This window comes from Chaetura pelagica, unplaced genomic scaffold, assembly GCF_000747805.2.
Source record: "Chaetura pelagica isolate M959 unplaced genomic scaffold, ChaPel_1.0 scaffold145, whole genome shotgun sequence".
Taxonomy (NCBI): Eukaryota; Metazoa; Chordata; class Aves; order Apodiformes; family Apodidae; genus Chaetura; species Chaetura pelagica.
Window position 1 is genome coordinate 232,460 of NW_009953332.1, and position 19,997 is coordinate 252,456.

Below are 19,997 nucleotides of genomic sequence, written 5' to 3' on the forward strand. Positions count from 1 at the left end.
TTCCCTACAGGACTCCTAATATTGTAGTTATTTATTTAACTGGCTTTATTGTTGTGGTTGTCTTTCAAATGCCAGACTGAAATCTGCTAAGAAGCCAGGAACAAGGGAATTACAAAGTTTCCTTGCCAGGTGTCAAATAACAATTAAGGCACATCCTTTTTCAACTGGGTTGGAAGAACATTATTGAATATTTAACAGGTTTACACAGGAAGAATGTAACCACTTTGTACATGCATGTGTGCACTCTGAATGGATTTATTACTGTTTAAACCATTTTATAGCATATTGCTCAAAACAGATGTGATATTGGTGCATTTTGGTTTTCAGTCCAAATTTGCATGTCTCTGTTGCCTCTTGCTACTAAAATGCAGGCAGTTCTCCTTTTCACTCAGCAATTCTGATGATATGTAGCTCACTAAAAAAAGAAAGGTTACAAAGCAACCTTTGGTTTGAATTATGATTTTAAGTTTTGCATTGCTGAGCTCTATGTTAAAAGCAGCCCAAAGGAAGTGATGAAGGCTCTAGGTCCAAATTTTCCAGTGAGATCTGTGATGCCTTGGTGGTTTGTTGATTAATATATACAACATCTCACATGGAACCTGTGCCTTGAGTGTTGCTGTTACCTCAGCAGCCTTTAAGTGTAGAGAGAACAGACCAGAGTGACTTAAAATCAAGCAAGAAGATCTAAAGTAGCCTCCTATGGATATTAATGCTAGGTATAGGACCCCTGTTATATGTAACAGGTACCTTCTGGCTGAATAATCTGTATTTCTTCTGCCATGATTAGGAATTCAGACCCTTTCCACACAGGGCCTGGCAGACTCATTCTACCTGCAGTGATTCAAGTGGAAAAAGGGCAGTTTGCACCTATGGGATGAGTTTGTATATGAATTCTTACTCAGTGTCACATAGGAAAACTGTGTCCTTACCAACCTCACTCATGCTTCTAAATCCTGGCAGCTCTGTCTCCATCCCTGTCCTTTTTAGTAAGTTGTTGTTAGTACCATTTATGAAAGGAACAAGGAGAGGATTCAGGGAAAAACAAAACAAAACAAAACCAAAACAAACAAACAACAACAACCAACCACACAAGTATGTTGTCAAAGTAGGGTAACCTCATGTTGCGTTTGCCAAACTCACTTTATCAGTGAGAGCAGACTGCCACGAATGCTAGGTGTGCAAGTGCACATGTGCATGCACTAGAAGCAAATGTTCTCTGGAACACCAAACAGTTAATGACAAAGCTTCTGCAGTTTTGATCTGGTGCACAAAAGTGGTGTATTTATGATCACCCCATATTGTAAGGAATCTACTTGCTTATAACCTTACTGACATCAAACGATGCCTTAACACCACATATGCTTACAGTGTTTGCATTTTCATTAATTATTAACTAAAGTCCACTTCATTTGCAAGAAAAAGGACTTATTTCTTCCCCTGTATTTGTTGCTGATTTCTACGCACTCCCGTTTTCCAGGCTCATCCTTGGTCATGTAGCCAGAAAAATGTACAAGGCTACAGCATATGTACCCTGAAACTGCTGAATGATTCACGTGGGAAGAGAAGAAACATACCAGTAAACCCCAACTCACCCAGCCCCACCATATAATTTCAGCAGACAGCACAGCAGAATATTTCAAATGTCTTTATTGGCAAGGTACAATTGTATGTGGATAAACTAATCGTTCCAAGGGATAGGGAAGGAAAAGAAGCCACCTTCCTGTTGACTTCTGAACTCATTAAGTAGGAGCATGGCAATGGCTGACCTCACTGATAAATTATTTTTTCACTTCACTAGGTATTTTAAAACATTTCCTGGGAAGAAGGGTGAAGATGAAACAGTATTTTTTTTAAAGCTTTCTCCCTGAATCACAACATAAGGGGGAAAAATTAATCCTATTTCAAATCATTCCATGTTTCCAAAATGAAATATTTTTCATTTTTTAAAAAATTATATTAATTTGAAGAAAATATTAAATGGATTGGAGCAGTACTTTCCAACATTTTAAAATCACTGCAATTAAGTCATTTCAACTTGGAGATGAGGGGTTTGCCTTTAAGGGAGACAAACAGCAGTTTGACAAACAACTGTGAATTTGAGACAATTAAGTATTCACGTACTTTGGGAGAGCAAAATCTGCCTTTTTCCATCTGCAATAACTTCAGGCTGTGACATTTTTGCCTTGCTCTAATGAAAAGCATTCTCAGCAAGTGCCACACATCTTTCATCCTTGCACAATTTGAAAGCGGAGAAAAATTTCCCAGGTGGGTGCCTTAAGTTAGACCCTGGGATCTATATTTAGACACATGAATTTCACAAACCACTCAAGCTGTCAAGACCCTGAAAGGAGCAATCCAATCCTCCCTCCTCCCTACCTGCTCACTGTCACCTTCTTCTTGCTCTCTGTCTTGTGTTCAAACAAGCATTAATGAAGTTCTGTGCTGAGGAGGGCTGGAAAAAAGAAAAAATGTGTCCCCTTAGCTTGGATCAGTGCCATGACCCTTCACTTCACTGGAAAAGTGTGACAGCAAGGCAGGAGCAAGCAGCTGTGGGAAGCAAAGGTACTGGGCAATGCTGGTCTGTTGCATTCAAAGAAATATGGTCCAACAAGCTGTGAGCAGCTACAGCTCTTTAGATAGATGAAGAGAGTTTTAGGTAGCCATGCTCTTAAGTATTCATCCCAGCTCATATTACAGATTTTTAAATTTCTTTCTTTTTTTATTTATTTTTTTTCAAAAGTGAGAAAATAAAAATCGTGGTATTCATGAAAATAGAGAGAGGTGCTGTTTCTGTGCCTGCATAAATCCTGTCATTAAAAGGAGGTTTGTGTTAAAGTAATGGAGAATCTAATCCTAAGTGTCCCCAAAGTCACAATCAACTCAGCTTAAGGAAGGTGTGCCATTATGCCATGACAAGAAAAATGGGAACGCTCAGTGCTTACTGCCTAGTAAAATAAGTCGGGGGGTTTTCTGAGCAGCCTGTGCATTTCATTACCTGAATCTTCTGGGGCTTCCAGTTTCATGTGGTATCCGTAGAAAGAGTGGATTGATATTCCAAAGTGTTGTTGTTGGAACTGGGGAAGGTACTGGCTCAAGAGAAACACCTAACAAATGGTGGATTGCAAGCTTCCAACAGCTATTTCCAGCTTTGTGGTCTGGAATATGGAAGCATAGGAAGACACCTATTCCTCTAACTATTAATGCATAATTGTGGTTATGTCCCATACTGTGATTTCTAAAATGAAAGTGTGTATCTGAGAAATGTAACAGGGATTGGGGTGAAGGGATACTGTGATAAATTTTTAGTTAATTTGTACCTGCTTTTGCAGAAGTAGGTAATAAAATAATTGTTGTTTTTCTTTTAAATAGGTCTGTTTTACAAATAGTTCATGTGTCCATCATGTGTTCGGAAAGCAGTTGTGAATAATAAGAGTGGAAGTTGCTACTGATGACATTTTAAATGCTAATTAATACATAGAAAACTATGGCTCACTGAAATATTTTTTACATGTTTTATTTTTGTGTGTATGTGCATGTCTGTATGTCTTCCACAGGCTGGAACAAGAAATACAGAAATTAGAAAGTGAGGAATCCCAAATATCTGCCAAAGAACAAATCATTTTGGAGAAACTAAAGGAGACTGAGAAATCCTTCGACAACTTGCAAAAGGTATTTAAAAAATAGTTATTCACAGATTGAAACAAAGGTAGACTGCTAGCACTGTTTGAAAGTAGTAGCTATAATTCATACACTTGTGAGAAGACTGAGAGCAGTTTCAGAGCATGTAGCTCAAACTAGGACAAACGAGTAGAAAAGATTTAGAGGTGTCAGATCTATTTTGTCTGGGTTATTTGGATTTCCCCTTCCCACTCCAGCTTTTCTTGAAGAGGGATTTGAGAGTCTATCTCCCTAGCTTATCTGCAGGGAAACAACATGAGCCTTTGGCCTCAGTGAAAGATGTCAGCAGGATCCTGAAGGGCATTTAAACTTCCCTGCTCCCAATGGCAACCAGAGATGGTGAGATTTGCCACAAAAGCCACTTCTGAACACTATACCCTACAACAAACAGCAGCTTTCTCCTTTTAGTTACACCTTGTCCCTCTCCCTCAGCCTCTAATGGCACCTAAAACTGAAGAGTCACCATCCCCAGTACAAAGAAATTACAAATAACCATAAAAGCAAGCCTAGCATAAAAATCAAGATTTCAAGCAAATTATATCCAAAATATTAAAGGTTTAACCAAATATATTATTTTTTCCCTTCACAGAGTTTCTCACACCAGGATGGTGGTAAGTGCCTTTTAATTATTGCATACCTTTGGGTTTAACAAGGTTACTATGGCTTTGATGCAAAAGTTTACAAAGGGGGAGTCCTTCTCATCATTGTGTGCTTCTGATTTCTTGTTAGAACCATTAACTTCTTCTTTGGCATTGCTATAGTGCAAGCAAAAACATCACTGTTGTAGTGAAACAGTATTCCTTTGGCAGAGCTCCACCTCTTACATGCACATAAGGGGAAAGAACAGTATGGATGTGTTAAAACAGACATCATACAACTTTTATGTTATTGACCCCTTTTCCCCACGTGATAGCCCTGTGCTGTAGGCTCCTTTTCACCTCTCTGTGGTCAGTCTTCTCCACTGTATGCACTCAGGCTCTGTTTGAAAACAGATTAATATGAGGAATATTCCTAATACATGGGAACAACTATTAAAATTAGATCACTTCACTGATGAACTGTATTCTCTGTATGATTATGCTTACAGTAAGAAAAGCTCACATGGGTGGATGAGGATGTAGTAATTCCAAGTTTATGAACTTGCTGTCACACTATGTGTGATCAGTCTAAACACTGAGTTATAAATGTAGGTGTCTGAGTGAGTAAAAAATATGGTTGATTCCCAGAAAGCTAGAAAGACCCTTTTAGAGCCTCTGCAGGACCCTTAGGACCCAATAAGGATATCGTGTGGATCCACCTGCAGGTAAATCTGTGCTCCAAACACTCATTCTCAATACATGTCTTTGAACTGGCAACATACTGAGGTCAAGACTAGTTCCTCCACCTGCTGACAAAGCCATGCCCAACTGAACCGTGTATATAGAAGAGGAATATGTAGGGTGATCCACTGGGACACAATGGAACATTAACATGTAGTATATGAGCTGATTTGGAGGTGTCTTTTTGAGGTGATTAATATACTTAGTAAGAGGGTATTCTTTTTTAACTCAGAGATCTAGTTTAGAATTTTTCACCTTTTCATTGGTGTTACCAATATAATTCAAGTTTTAAGTAAAATCCCCTGTTGAAAAATAATAACGATAATAATAACAATAAAAACAACAACAATAATAATAATTAATAATAATAATAATAAAGTCCTAGATGGAATGCTCCACAATAAGACATTACTCTTCCTCCTGGAGCGTTTGAAATTGTCTATCACAAAGTAAATAAAGACCCAGAATGGCAGGTATTTTGTACCTATGCAGTTTCACCACAAATGTTGGTAAGTTTCCAAAAGAGGAATAGTACCTACAGGAATTAGCACCCTGTGGGAAACTGTTCTTTTCTTCCCCACATAAAACTAAACAAAATGCCTTTTAAGCCAGCGAAGGCCTCTCCTGATTATTCCCAGCAAACAGACTAAAACAGACTTGCTTCTCAAGGACAACTGAGACCAAAACAACAGATGTGGGATGGGACAGAAAGGATGGGCGATAAGTTTTACAGTGTACAGGAGCTTTTACAGCTCCTGCAAGATGCAGTGTTCCTCTTCATGCATGTTGTGATAAAACTGGAACCAAGGGAAGCCCCAGCTAGCAAATATGAAGCAGTAGTTTTCCCCTCTGAGGTATTTTCTTGTAGCAATGTAGTATTTCACTGGATTCAAGAGGAGCCTCACTGCTCTCCAGATTTTGCCAGCTTTCAGTGGATCCCTCTCTCACAGACCAAGCCAGAAGCAAGAGCAGTTCATTATTTCTTAAGGGTGACAGAAAACTGCAGAATTATGCCAAAGAGAATAGAGTGCCTCCAGAATAAATGTGCAAGCAGAGGGACCAAGGGTATAGCTAAATTAATGGATCCCTTTTCACATGCAGACCACTTGCTTTATATATCTTGTCTCTTCCTCTCAGCAGCTGGTGCCTGTGGGCTGAGGCAGGCCTGGGTTATCCTCTAAGCAGTACCTTACTACGTTCCTGTAGGGATGGCCAAGGCTGCAATCTGTTCTGTTAGCCCTCCCACTGTGGGCACGTTGTGACCCCACATCTTCACACAATGAAAGCTGAGCAGGTCCTATGGTTTTCTGCTCTCTGACAACAGTCTGTGAGGGTAGCTGGTCAGAGCAGGAAGAAAACATGTACATAGCTAGCTGCAAGCACATTGGTACTAAAGATACTTCCTTCCTTCAAAAACATGTAGGACTTGCTTTGTTACAGCAGATCAGCCATCTGTCTGGCAACCATCTGTAACACATGCAGCAGAGGAAAATGGTAAAAGCCACTGGACAATACAGAAAAGATGTGTAAAACAGACATAAACCAACACTAACCAGTTGGGGCAATTTCTTCAATTACTGCCATATCCTGAAAGTCTTCCAGTCCATAAATCTCACACGGATTTGCCCTGTGTTGATCCATCCCTCCTTTTATTCTAAACGTGATGATGGTACAGAAGACAGAGCTTTTAAGTGTGCAGAAAGTACAACTGCAGGAAGCTTAGAGCCCCAGGGGGTTTATGCAAAGGCTTGAAGAGGAGGGAAGAAATGGTGAGCACCAGTAGCTAAGCAAGTGACTTCTGTGTCCTTCCCACCCTTCCGAGAAAACAACTGTTTGGCAATGAGCATTTCTGAGCTTGAAGTCATCCAGGCACAATAATTTTTCACATTATCCAGGGTATGAACACACTTTGCCTTCCAATGGATCACCACGAGAGAGCAAGCAGAGCAAAAATGCTGAGGCTGTGCGGAGTTGTGCTTCTGCCAGCTCCTTGTTGGCTGGTGTCTGACAAGCTCTCCATTAAACAAGGACTGAGATGATGCTAGGAATGATATAATTTGTTACTGCTCAAGTCTGCAGTCCAAACCAGGCATGCAGTAATGCTATGCTGCATGCACATCATGAACAACATAAAGGAGAGAGCTCTTTGTGTGTGCATATATTTACAGCTCCATGCATATATAAAATAGAAGCCACATTATATTCTGATGTAATTCCTTCAACTGCTGAATCTACTTCAGGGGTAAATTTGTCCTCTGCAATCTTTGGCAATCTGTATGCAAACTAAGTGCTGCTACTGATGAGCCAGCAAGGTGCTCACAGCTCAGAAAGGCAACCATGTCCTGGGCTGCATCAAAAGAGGCATGACCAGTGGGTTAAGGGAGGTGATTTTTCCCCTCTACTCTGCTGTCGTGAGACCCTACCTGGAGTATTGTGTCCAGTTCTGGGGTCCTTTGCACATGAAAGACATGGACTTGTTGGAGCACGTCCAGATGAGGGCCAAGAAGATGATCAGAAAATGGAGCACTTTTCCTGTGCCAAAAGGCTGAGAGAGTTGGGGTTGTTCAGCATGGAGAAGAGAAAGCTCCAGTGAGACCTTACTTATGTTTCCATAAGAAAAGCTTATAAGAAAGATGAGGACAAACTTTTTATTACAGATTGTTTCAACAGGACAAGGCGTAATGGTTTTAATCTAAAAGAGGGAAGATACAGATTAGATATAAGACATTTTATACAATGAGGGTGGTGAAATGCTGGAACTCTTCAGAGAGGTGGTAGATGTCACATCCTGAAAACATTCAAGGTCAAGTGGGAATGGGGTATGAGCAACCTGATCTACTTGAAGATGTACCTACTCATTGCAGGAAGGTTTTATTAGATGACTTCAGAGGTCCCTTCCAACCCAAGCTATTCTGTGAGTCCAAAACTCTATACTTCAGCCAATATATAGAAGCCACAGCTACCTTAACTCTACAGTTTGCACAAACCTCTGCTTGAGTTTGTTATGTATTAGCATATATTTAGCAAATACGCAGCTCTGGAAGCCTAGCCTACATTGTTTAGCTCCCAGCAAACTGCTTGGAGACTGTCCTGCTTTTTTCTCCTCTGATCTTAATAAGCTGTGCAGCCCAAGAGCAAAAGAGATGAGCATGTCCTTAGAGGACTCAAGTACAGATCTTTGTGCTTTGCATGTGTCCTATAAAAACTCACCAGCAATTGTTTTTAGTTGTAGGGTTTTAAGTAACTTTTACAATTGATCTGTATCTATGACTGCCACATTTACAGCACCTCTGGCTACCTAAGTAAAAACCACTGATCACCATCCTTTCAGTGCAGACTATTAGCCAGTTTCCTACCTGTCTCACAGACCACCTGTCCAATCTGTATCTTGCAAGTTTGCTCAGAAGGCTGTGGGAAACAGTGTTGAACACTTTGCTAAATTCAAGCAAACAACACCCACTTGTCTCCATGTGTCAACAGAAGGTCGTAGAAGGTGATAAGGTTAGTCTGTCATGATTTGCCCATGGTAAATCCATGCTGGCTTTTCCCAGTCATCTGCTTCATTTGGTTTGTAATAGATTCTAGGAGGACTCATTCCATCATTTTCCCAGGGAATGAAGCAAGACTCATGGGCCTCTGGCTTCCTCTTTTGGTCCCTTCATATGGAAGGGTGTGACATTTTCCCTTTTGCAGACAGTGGGGACATCTCCTGATCTCCATGACTTCCAAGTATTATAGAAAGTTGCCTTGAAACAGTATCAGCCATTTTTAACACCCTGGGGTGGAGTCCAGCCAGACTTGTGGATTTAAGTGAGTTGAGTCATTGCATCCCTTCCTCTACTACTGGCTGGTCAACACATGCCTTGTTGTAGCTACTTGATCTCATGACCTGGGGTCCAGCTGTGCCAGTAAATACAGAGGGAAAGAAGGTATTGAGAACCTCTGCCTGGCCACTAACTAGTAAGAGACTAGTTCTGTTTAGTAATTACCTGTGTCTTCCCTGTGCTTCTGCTTACTGCTTACAAATCCAAAAAACCCTTTCTTATTGTACTTGACATCTTTGGCCAATTTCAGTCCTAGTTTAGCCTTAGCCTTCTTGTCTGCATCTATACATGCCCTAGCAAGGTCCTTGTAGTACTCAATGGCTATTTGGCTGCCTTTCCATAGCTGGTACGCTTCTTTTTTGCTTTTAATTACACCTAAAAGTTCTTTGTTAGGCAAGGGTGGTCTTTTGTTCAGGCTTCTTCCTTTCCCTTTGCAGATTTTCAGCAGACACTTCTTGATACCTCCCAGCACTCACAAGCTCCTTGCCCTCCCTGGATGTCTCAAATAGAATCCCTTGCAGCTGGGCTATGAACATATTGAATCTGGACCTTCTAAAATTCAGAGTCTTTATCCTAAATGCTGGTCTTCAGTATGCTCAGTGGGATCTTAAAATCCACAATGTTGTGGTCACTATATCGAAAGCTGCCACTGATAGCTGTGTTTCAAGTAAGCATTCTCGGTTTGTGAGCAGTAAATCTAGCAACGTGCTGCTCCTAACTGCCATGTCCAGTGTCTGTAGCTGAAAGCAGTCCTCAGTGTGTTCCAGGAACCTGATGGATGCCTTGTGCAACTATTTATTTATTTATTTCCAACAAATGTCTGGGTAATTGAAGCCATCCCTGTGTACCACTTTCTCTTGGCCTGAGACTTTGCCAAGGAGCCTAAGTAAGGTTTTGTCAGTTTTGTGATCATGATTGAGAGGTCAGTACCAGATACCTACTATAAGATCCTCTTTGGTGGTGATCTATCTAATCTTGATCCAAAGGCATTTATTCAACAGAACTGGCATGGCCTGCAGACCTCTCTTCTATACACTCCAGTGTCTGTTTTACACAAGTGCAACTCCACCTCCTCTTCTTCCCTTGCTATCTTTCTGAAAAACTTTGTAGCCATCCATTATGGTCTTTATGTCATACAAGTTTTATCACTAAGTTTATATGATTCCTATGACATCTCTCAGAGAGGGAACTGAGCTCTCATCCCTTCTTTTTGTTGACCCGACATCAGTATCTATGCACTTGAGGTCGCTGAACTTCAGGTTCTTGCCTTTGGAAAGCGTCAGGGAGCATCCCATTCTGCTCTGGTAGGTGTGTTCACCCACTCCTTGCTTATGCATATATGGGTGTCAGCTTTGGACTATATCCCTGAAGTTTGTTAGTTTAAAGCATGATTCACTAAGTTACAGCCAGGATATTCAGCTTTCAGCAAAGTTACCTGCTTAAGCCTCTGTATTACAAATGTGGTGGGAAGGCCATAATCTCTGCTCCCTCTGACGTGGAGGCTCCTTGTGGAGCCAAGCCATGTGTCTTGCAGGTGGAGCAGCCCTTGGAGCCAGTATTTGTGGAAGACCTCAGGCACTAATTTTAGTGGTAGTCAGACTTTTTAAAGATATAATCCAGCCTTTGGAAAATGAGCTCATCAGACATTTGGCCACAAGCCTCTGCGTGGGAGCTATTCTGAGCAGTTCTGAAGGTTTAGTTTTGTGTAAGCACCCTTGAAGGATTATCTGGCCCCATATGTTCTCCCAAGTACTTGTCTGTGTGATGATACAGAAGAGTGCCTTAGTCCTAAAATGCAGTTTGTTCTAAGTGATACATAAAGTCACAGGACATCTTTTATGGCATCCTTAGATATCAATAACTCATCAAAGGCTGAAATTAAGATATTGAATGCAGTCAGTTCAAATGCTTTAATCTATGTTCTGTCTTCTCATGTGAACAAACTAATTTGCATCTCATCCACTCCTTGTAAATTGATCTCTTATGTCTTTTTTAAAGGTGCTAAATAAAACAGACCTTGGTGCCTGTGAGATAAAGGGAATAATCATGTTTCTTTGATTTGGGGGAGGACAAGATGGGAACTGGCAGACTTGACCAAGCCCCAGCTTCTAGTCAATGCCCTATTTCTGTTACACAAGTACCACCACTCTCTTCATGAAGAATGTACACAAGAATCCCACCTCACCATCCCACCCTGCTACTCCCTTCTCAGGACAGTGATGAGAGATTGCCAAGACCCCTGAAGATTACGTATATATATAAATTTTTTAATTTTTTTTTTCTAAATAACATCCAGAAAAAAAATTAACTGAGTCAACAACAGCTAACACTTACCAAGGTATTGTATCTTGAAAGAGATCTCAAACCCTACCTCGTTGACTGAAGCCCACAGACATGTGCAGCATCAAAGTGAGAGTTTTACCATCATGCAGTACAACTGATCTTGTTCAGTGCTAGATGTCTGCAATGTTAGCTGCCAGGACAGTCAGCTTAGTTCTCTGTACAGGCACTGGGGAAAAACAAATGCTTATAATGGATTTTGTCTCCTGCAGTGCCCTGGGATGAGAACTGTACCTTAGCCATGCCTGTTTATTCTCATGGACTGCAAAAGAAGTAGGGATGATTAGTTAAGCAGCACAAGCCTGCAGTAGTTGCACCCATGTGTGGATAGAGAGGTCTGTCACTCAAGTCACAAGATGAGTGTATCGTGAAATTAGTGTTCCAGCAGTACATTCTACAGGGTGAATAATTACTGTATTTCTACCATTTTCAGAACACAAACTGCATTCTTATTCTGGCCCAGAAACACAGTCCCCACTTCTTTCTTCTGAGAAATTACTTCAGTTTTCAATAATGGCCTGCTCATTTGCTAGTGATATTTCCCAGAATAACAACACCAAGCATTGTTCCCATTTCTCATCAGAGGCAAGAAACTCTGCAAAAGAAAGCAGCTGTTCCTGGCCGTTGCTCAGTCAACTGTGTCCTAAACAATTATTTTTCCTAGGCTTTGCTGCAGAAAATAAAAAACTTTGAGGAAACAGTATGCACTGAAAATACAAAAGCTCATTTGCCGGGACAGCCACTTGTCCACTGAAGTATGAAATAAAACAATATTTTCCTTGGCCAAGATTTTTTTTTCCAAATTCATCTCTTACAAACCGAACTTATATATTAACTTCCTCCTGACACAAGAGGGAGAAAAGGAGACCTCCTTACCAGAGTCATTTACATTGCTTTATGGAAGGTAGAACGTCTTCCTAGGGACTGAGATTGCTGTCTTCCTGCACCCAGCAGCACTGGTAGCCACTGCAGGATGTTAAGGCAGTAAAAACTTTTCACTAATACTGGGCCAAATTTCCCAGCCAAAGAAGCAGAGTTCAGGATCAGAGGACACACATCATGTCATTCCTGAGGATGCCGTCACATGTAGGTGTTTTTTCTGGGATGGGTGTTAGCCCATAGGGAATGTGATGGAAGAGTCTCCCTTCACCCAATGCAGTCAAGCAACCTACAACAGGACACTTCATTTTCTTTCTCCTTTCACCACTTCACCTTTATGATCTACATTGGTCTTCCTGTCTCACCTGCTTATCACAACAAGAGGCACTGAGGAAGGCAGATTGTGCCTTCTACCCAGACACATAAACCAGGCCATACCATGGGCTTGCCAACTTCGGTTATAACCAGCAAAGTACCCTTGGAGGAAAAGAATGCTCTGTTTCACAGAGTAAGAGCTTTTACTTTGAACATAAATTCAACCATTTCCATTAAAAAAAATGAAAGGATTTCTAGTTGATAGGAAATAATGTGAAGGTTTAAGGGGTTTTGTTTGTTTGTTTGTGGGGTTTTTTGTTTGGACTTGGCACCTGAACTATAAGTTAGATGTTTGTACATCCCTCCTCTGAGCTCTGCTTTTAGCTCAGCCACTGAATCCCAACAGAATGATGTCTGGTTATATTTAACTGGCCACAAAACTTCTGCTGGTAAATATTTGTAAATTTCTTTAATGTCTCTTCAAAAGAATGTATTTTGCTTATGCTAAGCAGCCATAAGCTCAAATGTAAAATAAGCCAGTCCTTTACAATAGCTTTCTATTAGCTTAGAGTTTGTTAAAGTATGGTGGCACTGCAGAACTGGCAGGCACTTGCTTAATACCTGCTGAAGGTCACAACAGGCAACTTACCAGTATCTATACCTGATTTCATCATTAGCTAAATTTCAGCTTTAAGAACAAAAAAACAAATGCCCATTCAATCAGTGCAAAAGAGCTGACCTTTCACCCCAGTCAGTCAACACCAGCATTTTTAGGCTTTTATATCTCTGAAATGTCATGTATTCTGGGTATCACGTTAGGTTTGTTTCTTACCTTCCCTCTCTCCCCCCTGTTTTAAAGGTCACGAACTTGATAAATCCAGAACCTCCTGACAAATAATTTCATGTGTTCAACTGACATAAGGTTTGAGTCATCTGGACCCATTCCCTCCTGCCTCAGCTAGTCTATTGAACACCAATCACACGACAGTGACTTTGCACTTTGCTTTGATCCAATTATCTAGTACAAAGCTCCAGTGACTATTGTCAGGGCTGACAACACTCTGCTGTCTAAGCAATGAAGCCACTGGGGCTTGTAGCACGAATCTAACTGTTTCCTGTTCTCTGACACCAGATGCAGTAAATTACATTTACTCCCAGATCCCTGAACTCCCAACCCTCTATTCACGAACAGCAGAGCCAGTTCCTGGGCGGGACGGAACAAGCAGAGTAGCTGGTAAGTCTCAAGGAACCAAGTATTGTAATACCAGTCCAGTAGTCATGAACTTTTTTTGTTGTATTACCTTAATGAGTCTGGTGTCCCAATATCATTTAAATGCCAGGAAATGCCACTTGTGTTATATTTCATAAATAAGTCAAGGATTTTTGAGCAGCAACAAGTAGTCTCAAAACAATGTACTTGAACTACATGGAAGTAGCATAGGAATGAGTCCAATTTTTTTCACATGGAAACAGTCAGTTCTATCACTGCTGATACAAATACATGGTATCTAGCCCAAGGTTTTGTCTCCTCCATTGTACCCATGCAATTCCCACTAAGATGTATGAGACAGTCACTCACAACACCCCATAACTGCTTTATGCTGTTTTATACTTACTTGTGTATCATTCTTTCTTCTTGGGGAAAAGGGGCAGAATTATGGCATGTTTTGTGCTTGGAGTAATGCAGAGAATTCTCTAACACTTATTTTTCAAATAGAGCATGTGTCTGAAGTGTAACAATGGGTTTGTTAAAAGCTATATGTTTTTCTTATTTTCAAGATCCTTCTTCTCTAAAGAATGCATTCCCTAGCTCATGACCAAATTGCTGGTGGCTTGGGGTGTACTAAGGAGTGGGAATGAAAAGTGGCTTATGGATTAATAAGTCATAGCAAAACAATTTCTGAAGCTAAGACACTGTACACAGCTATGGGATATGTAATTTTGTTCAGCCATCCTGTTGCAAGCCATTCCAAAAGTTTCCCTTTCACCTGTGCTTACCCTGATCTGTCTTAAAAGCAAGCTATTCCCTGTCTGTTTTGTACCATTTTGTCAACACCAAGAATACAATAATTTCTTTCATTCTCCAAATGACCTAGAAGCCTTGTTCACGTAGTCCTTGATAAGAGTATTGTGTGTGTGCAATAGCTTAAAGAAAAGGCACCAGCATATGTGCTCAAAGGTAGACTGCAAGTATCCATCTTAAAACAGGCTCAGAGTGTAATAAGATTGTTTCAAGAATGGCTTCTGAGTCCACAAAAGAAGCAGAAGCCAGATCCTTTTGTCTGCACATTGGGATCTTGTTATCGTGAAGCATCATGTAATTAAAACTTGTGCAGAAAACTTAAACTTGTGGATACAGGTTGTCATCTTCAAATACTGCTCTCAATTTCAATTCTATTGTCAGAGAGTTTTGTATTGTATTAGTAGAGCACATTTTGCAGTAAATAGACTCTGGTTAAATAAACACATTTTAGAAATCAACATTAGATCAATTTCAGCTACTTTGGCACCAAGCTGGGCTGCTGGGTTTTGCTGCCGAGAACGAACATCATGCACAGAGGCAAATAAGCCAGGTTCTGTTATTCCCTTCTCCCATGCCAATGCATTTCACTAGTGAACAGCTTTCTAAGAAACTTGCATATGTTTATGCATTTACTTGGAAAAGTAGATTTAATGTCATCTCTGAGGCAGGTCATAAACTGCATGTTACACTGATACCTTAAAAAAACTGGTGCTGAAATCAGGGTAGAAGAAATTAAACTAAAATGTTGACAGTGGCAAATGCTCAAGCAAATTAGACAAGCATAAAATACGCAAGGACCACAGCTGCTAACCCTCTAGATCAAACTCTGACAGTAGGCAGAGTCTTAAAAGCATTGTGAGAACTTGTTGCCCAAAGTCTTCCTAATAAGTAGGACATTGTTACTTAACAGTACTCCATACCATATCATAGATAAAAAGATGTATTTTGCAACACTTCTTAAATATGGGCAGATCCTCATGATTTAACTATCAGATTTTTCCTACTCTCTTCTGAATCCAGTTCCATTATACGAACCTTCTTTTAATGAACACTACAAGGATGCGCAATAACGTGGCACTCAGTTATTTAACAGGAAAATCTGCAGCCTTTACTGAAAAGTCATGCCCCAGATAATGTCTTTCTTTTTCAAAGAGGAGAAGCAGAGGAGCTCTAGGGGAGCTGAGGATGCTGCTTCTCACCAAAAAAGTATCAGGAAGTCAGATGGTGGGCTGGTATCACCTTCCCCGCAGGGCTGTGGTGGTCAGGACAAATAAGGAACTTCTGCCCATCAGAGATAATTTCCTGGATGTGCTGCTGCTCCCTCATACTTCACCTTTGCTTCAGTTCAGCTGGCTTCACTCAAAAAACTGCCATCCTGTCAGTTTTAGCATCTATATGAGAGGCTAGACAGCGCCTACTTTTATCTCTGTAATGTTTGCAGCTGTTAAACAGTACCTGCCTGAGCAGTCTTGGCAAGGCTGGTTGATGTTCAGAACCCACTCACCCAAGGCAGGTCCTTACCCTCATGCTCCCACCCACACTAGAGCATGGCCTAAAATTGAAAACTTCCAGCCATTGCTCCCAAGTGGAAGGTGCAAGGTCTGAAAGCTGTTGCTGAACCTCACCTTCTTCCAGCACCCTCTTCAAAGACACATCAACACTGGGTCTCCAGGCTTGTTGTGCCACCTAAAGGTTCAACAGTCTTTGCTCTCATTCTTGAGATCTCACCAAAATTCAGTTCAAAAATTAGATTGTCCTGGCAAAAGAAACAAAATGACTCTTCCTTTCATCCCCCTGCCATGCCCACTCAAGAAACCGCACCTTGAAGGAAGCAAATTCCAGTGTTAGTGTTGGCACCTGTGACTTTTCCTTGCATTATTCCATGTAAGTTGGATTAAAGGCTTCAGGGCAGACTTACGTGCATAAGACTTGAAAGACACTTGTCCACCAGCTCCTGGGCTGGGACAGTCCCAAGCAAGGGATCCATGCCAGCTGTTCTCTGATCTGCACCACGGTGCAGCCTGCACAGCTCCTCAGAGCAACCTGCTCAAGGGCTTAACTGCCACTGGCCCTGGCATGATAGTGTTTTTCCTTATTTCCAGCCTAAATCTCCCATGTCAGTCCATGCTGGGTGCCTCTCAGCTTCCTGCCCCACACGTGGGAGCAGAACCCACCCCTCATCCCCACAACCTCCTCCTGGGTGCAGTGGCCAGGCCTTGAAACTCCACTGGGGGAAGGAGATGAGAAAAGTGATAGCCCTACTTCATTGTGACAATAGGCATCCTGTGCTCAGGGCCATAACAGCTATGAAAACAGCCAGTCCATAAACCTCTCAAAACAATGGTAAAACACAGTCCTTAGGGATATTCCCCTCACTTGGAATGGCCAAGCTGAGATCCCTGCCAGGGCTGGCTGCAGTCTGAGCAGGCACACACAGCACGTGGATGGCCAGACCCCCATTTGGCTGCACTACTACCTCACAGGGACCAGCACACACCCACTCAGCAATACATGAATTTTCTGTCTAGAGCTATAGCAGAGGCCATGATGCACATCATGATAAACTTCCTATTGCTGATGAAATACTTTGCATTAAGGATACAGGGGAAAAAAAATAAAATCTACCATGTGTGAATAGTAAGACTGAGGAAATATACTGAAGCAAGAGTAATTTTTAATGATTTTTTAAATACAAGCATACAAAACTACTTTGGTTCTTGGGCCAAGAATGTCCTGTAATCACTTGAACGTAAGTCAGCAAAAAAAGCCAATATGTCAGTTTGTGGTGTCCCCAAGTAAGACAAATTATTATTATAACATTGAGGTCCTTTGGTGGAAATGGTCACTGTAAGTTTCATGAACACTTGTCACTGCCATGAACACTACGCTGTGGCAATTTGCAAGTAAGTGTCTTTGGGTGTCTGTCCTGAAGCCAAAATGTCTTCATCCACGTACGAAGAATGTTTAGATGACCACTTGTGGAAAATCTGTGAGACCTTTGCACATTTTTCTTTGAAAAGCTGTCAAGTGAGAGGCCATCATACCTCAGAATGGGTGTTGGAGTGCTGTAGACTGCCTGTCTGTTCCTGCTGTGTGGTTTCTACAGTTTTCATCTTGTTACTGCGTCCTTCTTAACTTCTAGAAAACCTTCCTTTCTATTCTAAAGCAGCATCCCTCACACTCATGTTTTTACCTGTTGTTTCATAATGCTTTGAAAGTCAGTTTATTACTAATTTTTTTCTTCAACTTTGGGAATGGTGCTTAGAGCTGCATTCAAATAAAGCAGGAAGCACTTCCTGGCCATTTTGTACATTCTCTTAACGTGAAAGCAGATGTCACTGTTGATGCCTTGGTGTGGAAGCTGAGATGCCTGCCCTGCCACACATCTGTGGGAGAAAGTACCCCATTCCTGTGTGATTTTGTTTTCCCACCAGTAGAACAGGGCTAAAAAATGTTTCTTCACCTCTCTAAAATGTTTTGAAAGCAATGAATGGAAGAGTTAATAGTAAAATAGTTGGGGTGTTATTGCAGCAAACAAAACTTGTTACCAGCTAACAGCAGTTTGATGGCAGAGAAGAAAAAGAGAGTAGAGATGTTCCTGGAGATTAATTTCTCTCTTAGTTTTGAGGCAAGCTCAGAAAAGAAAGGTTGAGGACAACCTGCATGCTGTCACCTCCCTTTGTCTAAATTACACCTAACCCAAGTGCTCTTGATGCTCCTAATCAATCAGAGACAGCTCCACATGGTGTGAGCTAGAAGATGAGGTCCTGTTTGCCACAGGTATGCCTGGCCTCCAGCTGCACAAAAAGCTGTAGTGTAATAACTATCTGTATCCACAGCATTGTGTCCCACCTCTAACGTAGAACGCTTGGCCCTTTAGAAGCAGGAGGTAGGAAAAGGGGCACCCTAGTTTTCTTTGTCTGTTTGGCAATTAACCATTCACTGGCTTTTTTTGTTGTAACATGCACTTCCTCTCTTGTTTTCATTCAAGCTTTGTGCACCATGGAAATTAATGTGGAGAAAGACAAACAGACAGGAGAGACCAAGATTGTCTCTGCTTCATCTATTGGCCCAGATGAGGCCCATCAAAGAGGATTCAAAGTCTATGATGATGGTACCAAGGTAGTCTATGAGGTTCACTCTGGTGGCACAGTGGTAGAAAATGGAGTACATAAATTAAGCTCAAAGGATGTAGATGAACTTATGCAAAAAGCTGGACAATCAAGTGTAAAAGGAGGGTATGAAACAATGACTGTGTCAGACAGAAATGTGGTAGCTGATGGAAACCTTAGCCATATGAAGGAGCAAATGCTCTTCAAGGAGGCAAAGCTGGAAATGGTACACAAACCCACCAAAGGGCATGCTCTGAATCCTCAGTCCCAAGACAAACCCTGTGGTGGAGCAGCCCCAGAGGCCAGCGCAGATCAGCCAGTGACAATGATATTTATGGGCTACCAGAACATTGATGATGAAGAGGAGACAAAGAAAGTGCTGGGCTATGACGAGACCATCAAGGCAGAGCTGGTCCTGATCGACGAAGATGATGAGAAGTCACTGCGGGAGAAGACGGTGACAGACATCTCCACCATGGATGGGAACGCCGCTGAGCTGGTCTCTGGCAGGCCACTGTCGGACACGACAGAGCCCTCCTCTCCCGAGGGGAAGGAAGAGAGCCTGCCCTTGGAAGCCACCCCAGGTACACAAAAGAAAAAGCGCTGTCAATGCTGTATTGTCATGTGAACACCTCCTCCTTCCCCGCTCCGGGCAGCTCCTGCTCCATCACTTACCTAGACCTCACTGTACTTCTAACTGCAATACTGTGAACTGGAAGTGAATGCCTCCATTGCCTTGCAGTTGGGTTGCTTTGCTTTCTAGTTCTTCAGGAAGAGGAATGCATGGTTATTTTCCCATCAGATGTACTATTTGGGGTTTGGGGAGGGGGCTGGGGTCTTTATGCTTCTTTTTTTTTTTTATTCTGCTCTTCGGGGTTTTTTTTCTTAATTGCGGAGTGAGAGAGAAATGGGAAATGGAACAAATGTTTTCATATTTATTTGATTTTTTAAATATATATATTATATATATAATGATAACACTTTTTACATTTTTCTTTGGATATCTGGCAAGCTTGATCAGATTCCTAAGATTTTGTGGGAGTCTGAGTTTCACAGCAGCCAGATATGAGAGCCTTAAAAAATATTGCTTCTCTTTTTTAAGAAAAATCACATTCAAACATTTTATAGATCCTACCTTTTATTTCTTGTGGGAAAGGCTTAGATCATTTGACTGTTTTAATTTGCTGAAACTCAGACAAGTCTTTCCCAAAAAAGTTACCATCATTGTTTTTTTTTTCTTAATAGTAACTTTCCACTTCAGTTTGCAGTGTCAGGAAAACCCATCAGCCATTTCTGCTTATTGGTGATACCAAAAGTGGACCTTAATTATTCTTTCTAGAAAATGTATGAATGATGATTTTGCCTTATATAAATCTTCCAGATTACAGTATTGTATGTGTACTTCATCTCCCCAAATTACAGTTGAAATTAACTTGACATGAAAAAGATGCATCTGTCACACCAACTGAATTGAAGTCACAGATCTAATTACTTGCCTTTCAATAAT

The 19,997-nt window shown here is 41.3% G+C and overlaps 1 protein-coding gene across 1 annotated transcript in view; it reads left to right on the forward strand.

The window, feature by feature from the left end:
• Positions 1–19,118, forward strand: part of PALM2 (paralemmin 2) — a 193,295-nt gene extending 174,177 nt beyond the window's left edge. The window contains exons 5-8 of the mRNA XM_009998160.1: positions 3,555–3,669; positions 4,268–4,289; positions 13,488–13,589; positions 18,370–19,118. Of these exons, the coding sequence (XP_009996462.1) occupies positions 3,555–3,669; positions 4,268–4,289; positions 13,488–13,589; positions 18,370–19,118 (988 nt within the window). The remainder of the gene's footprint in view (positions 1–3,554; positions 3,670–4,267; positions 4,290–13,487; positions 13,590–18,369) is intronic.
• Positions 19,119–19,997: the final 879 nt, after the last annotated feature.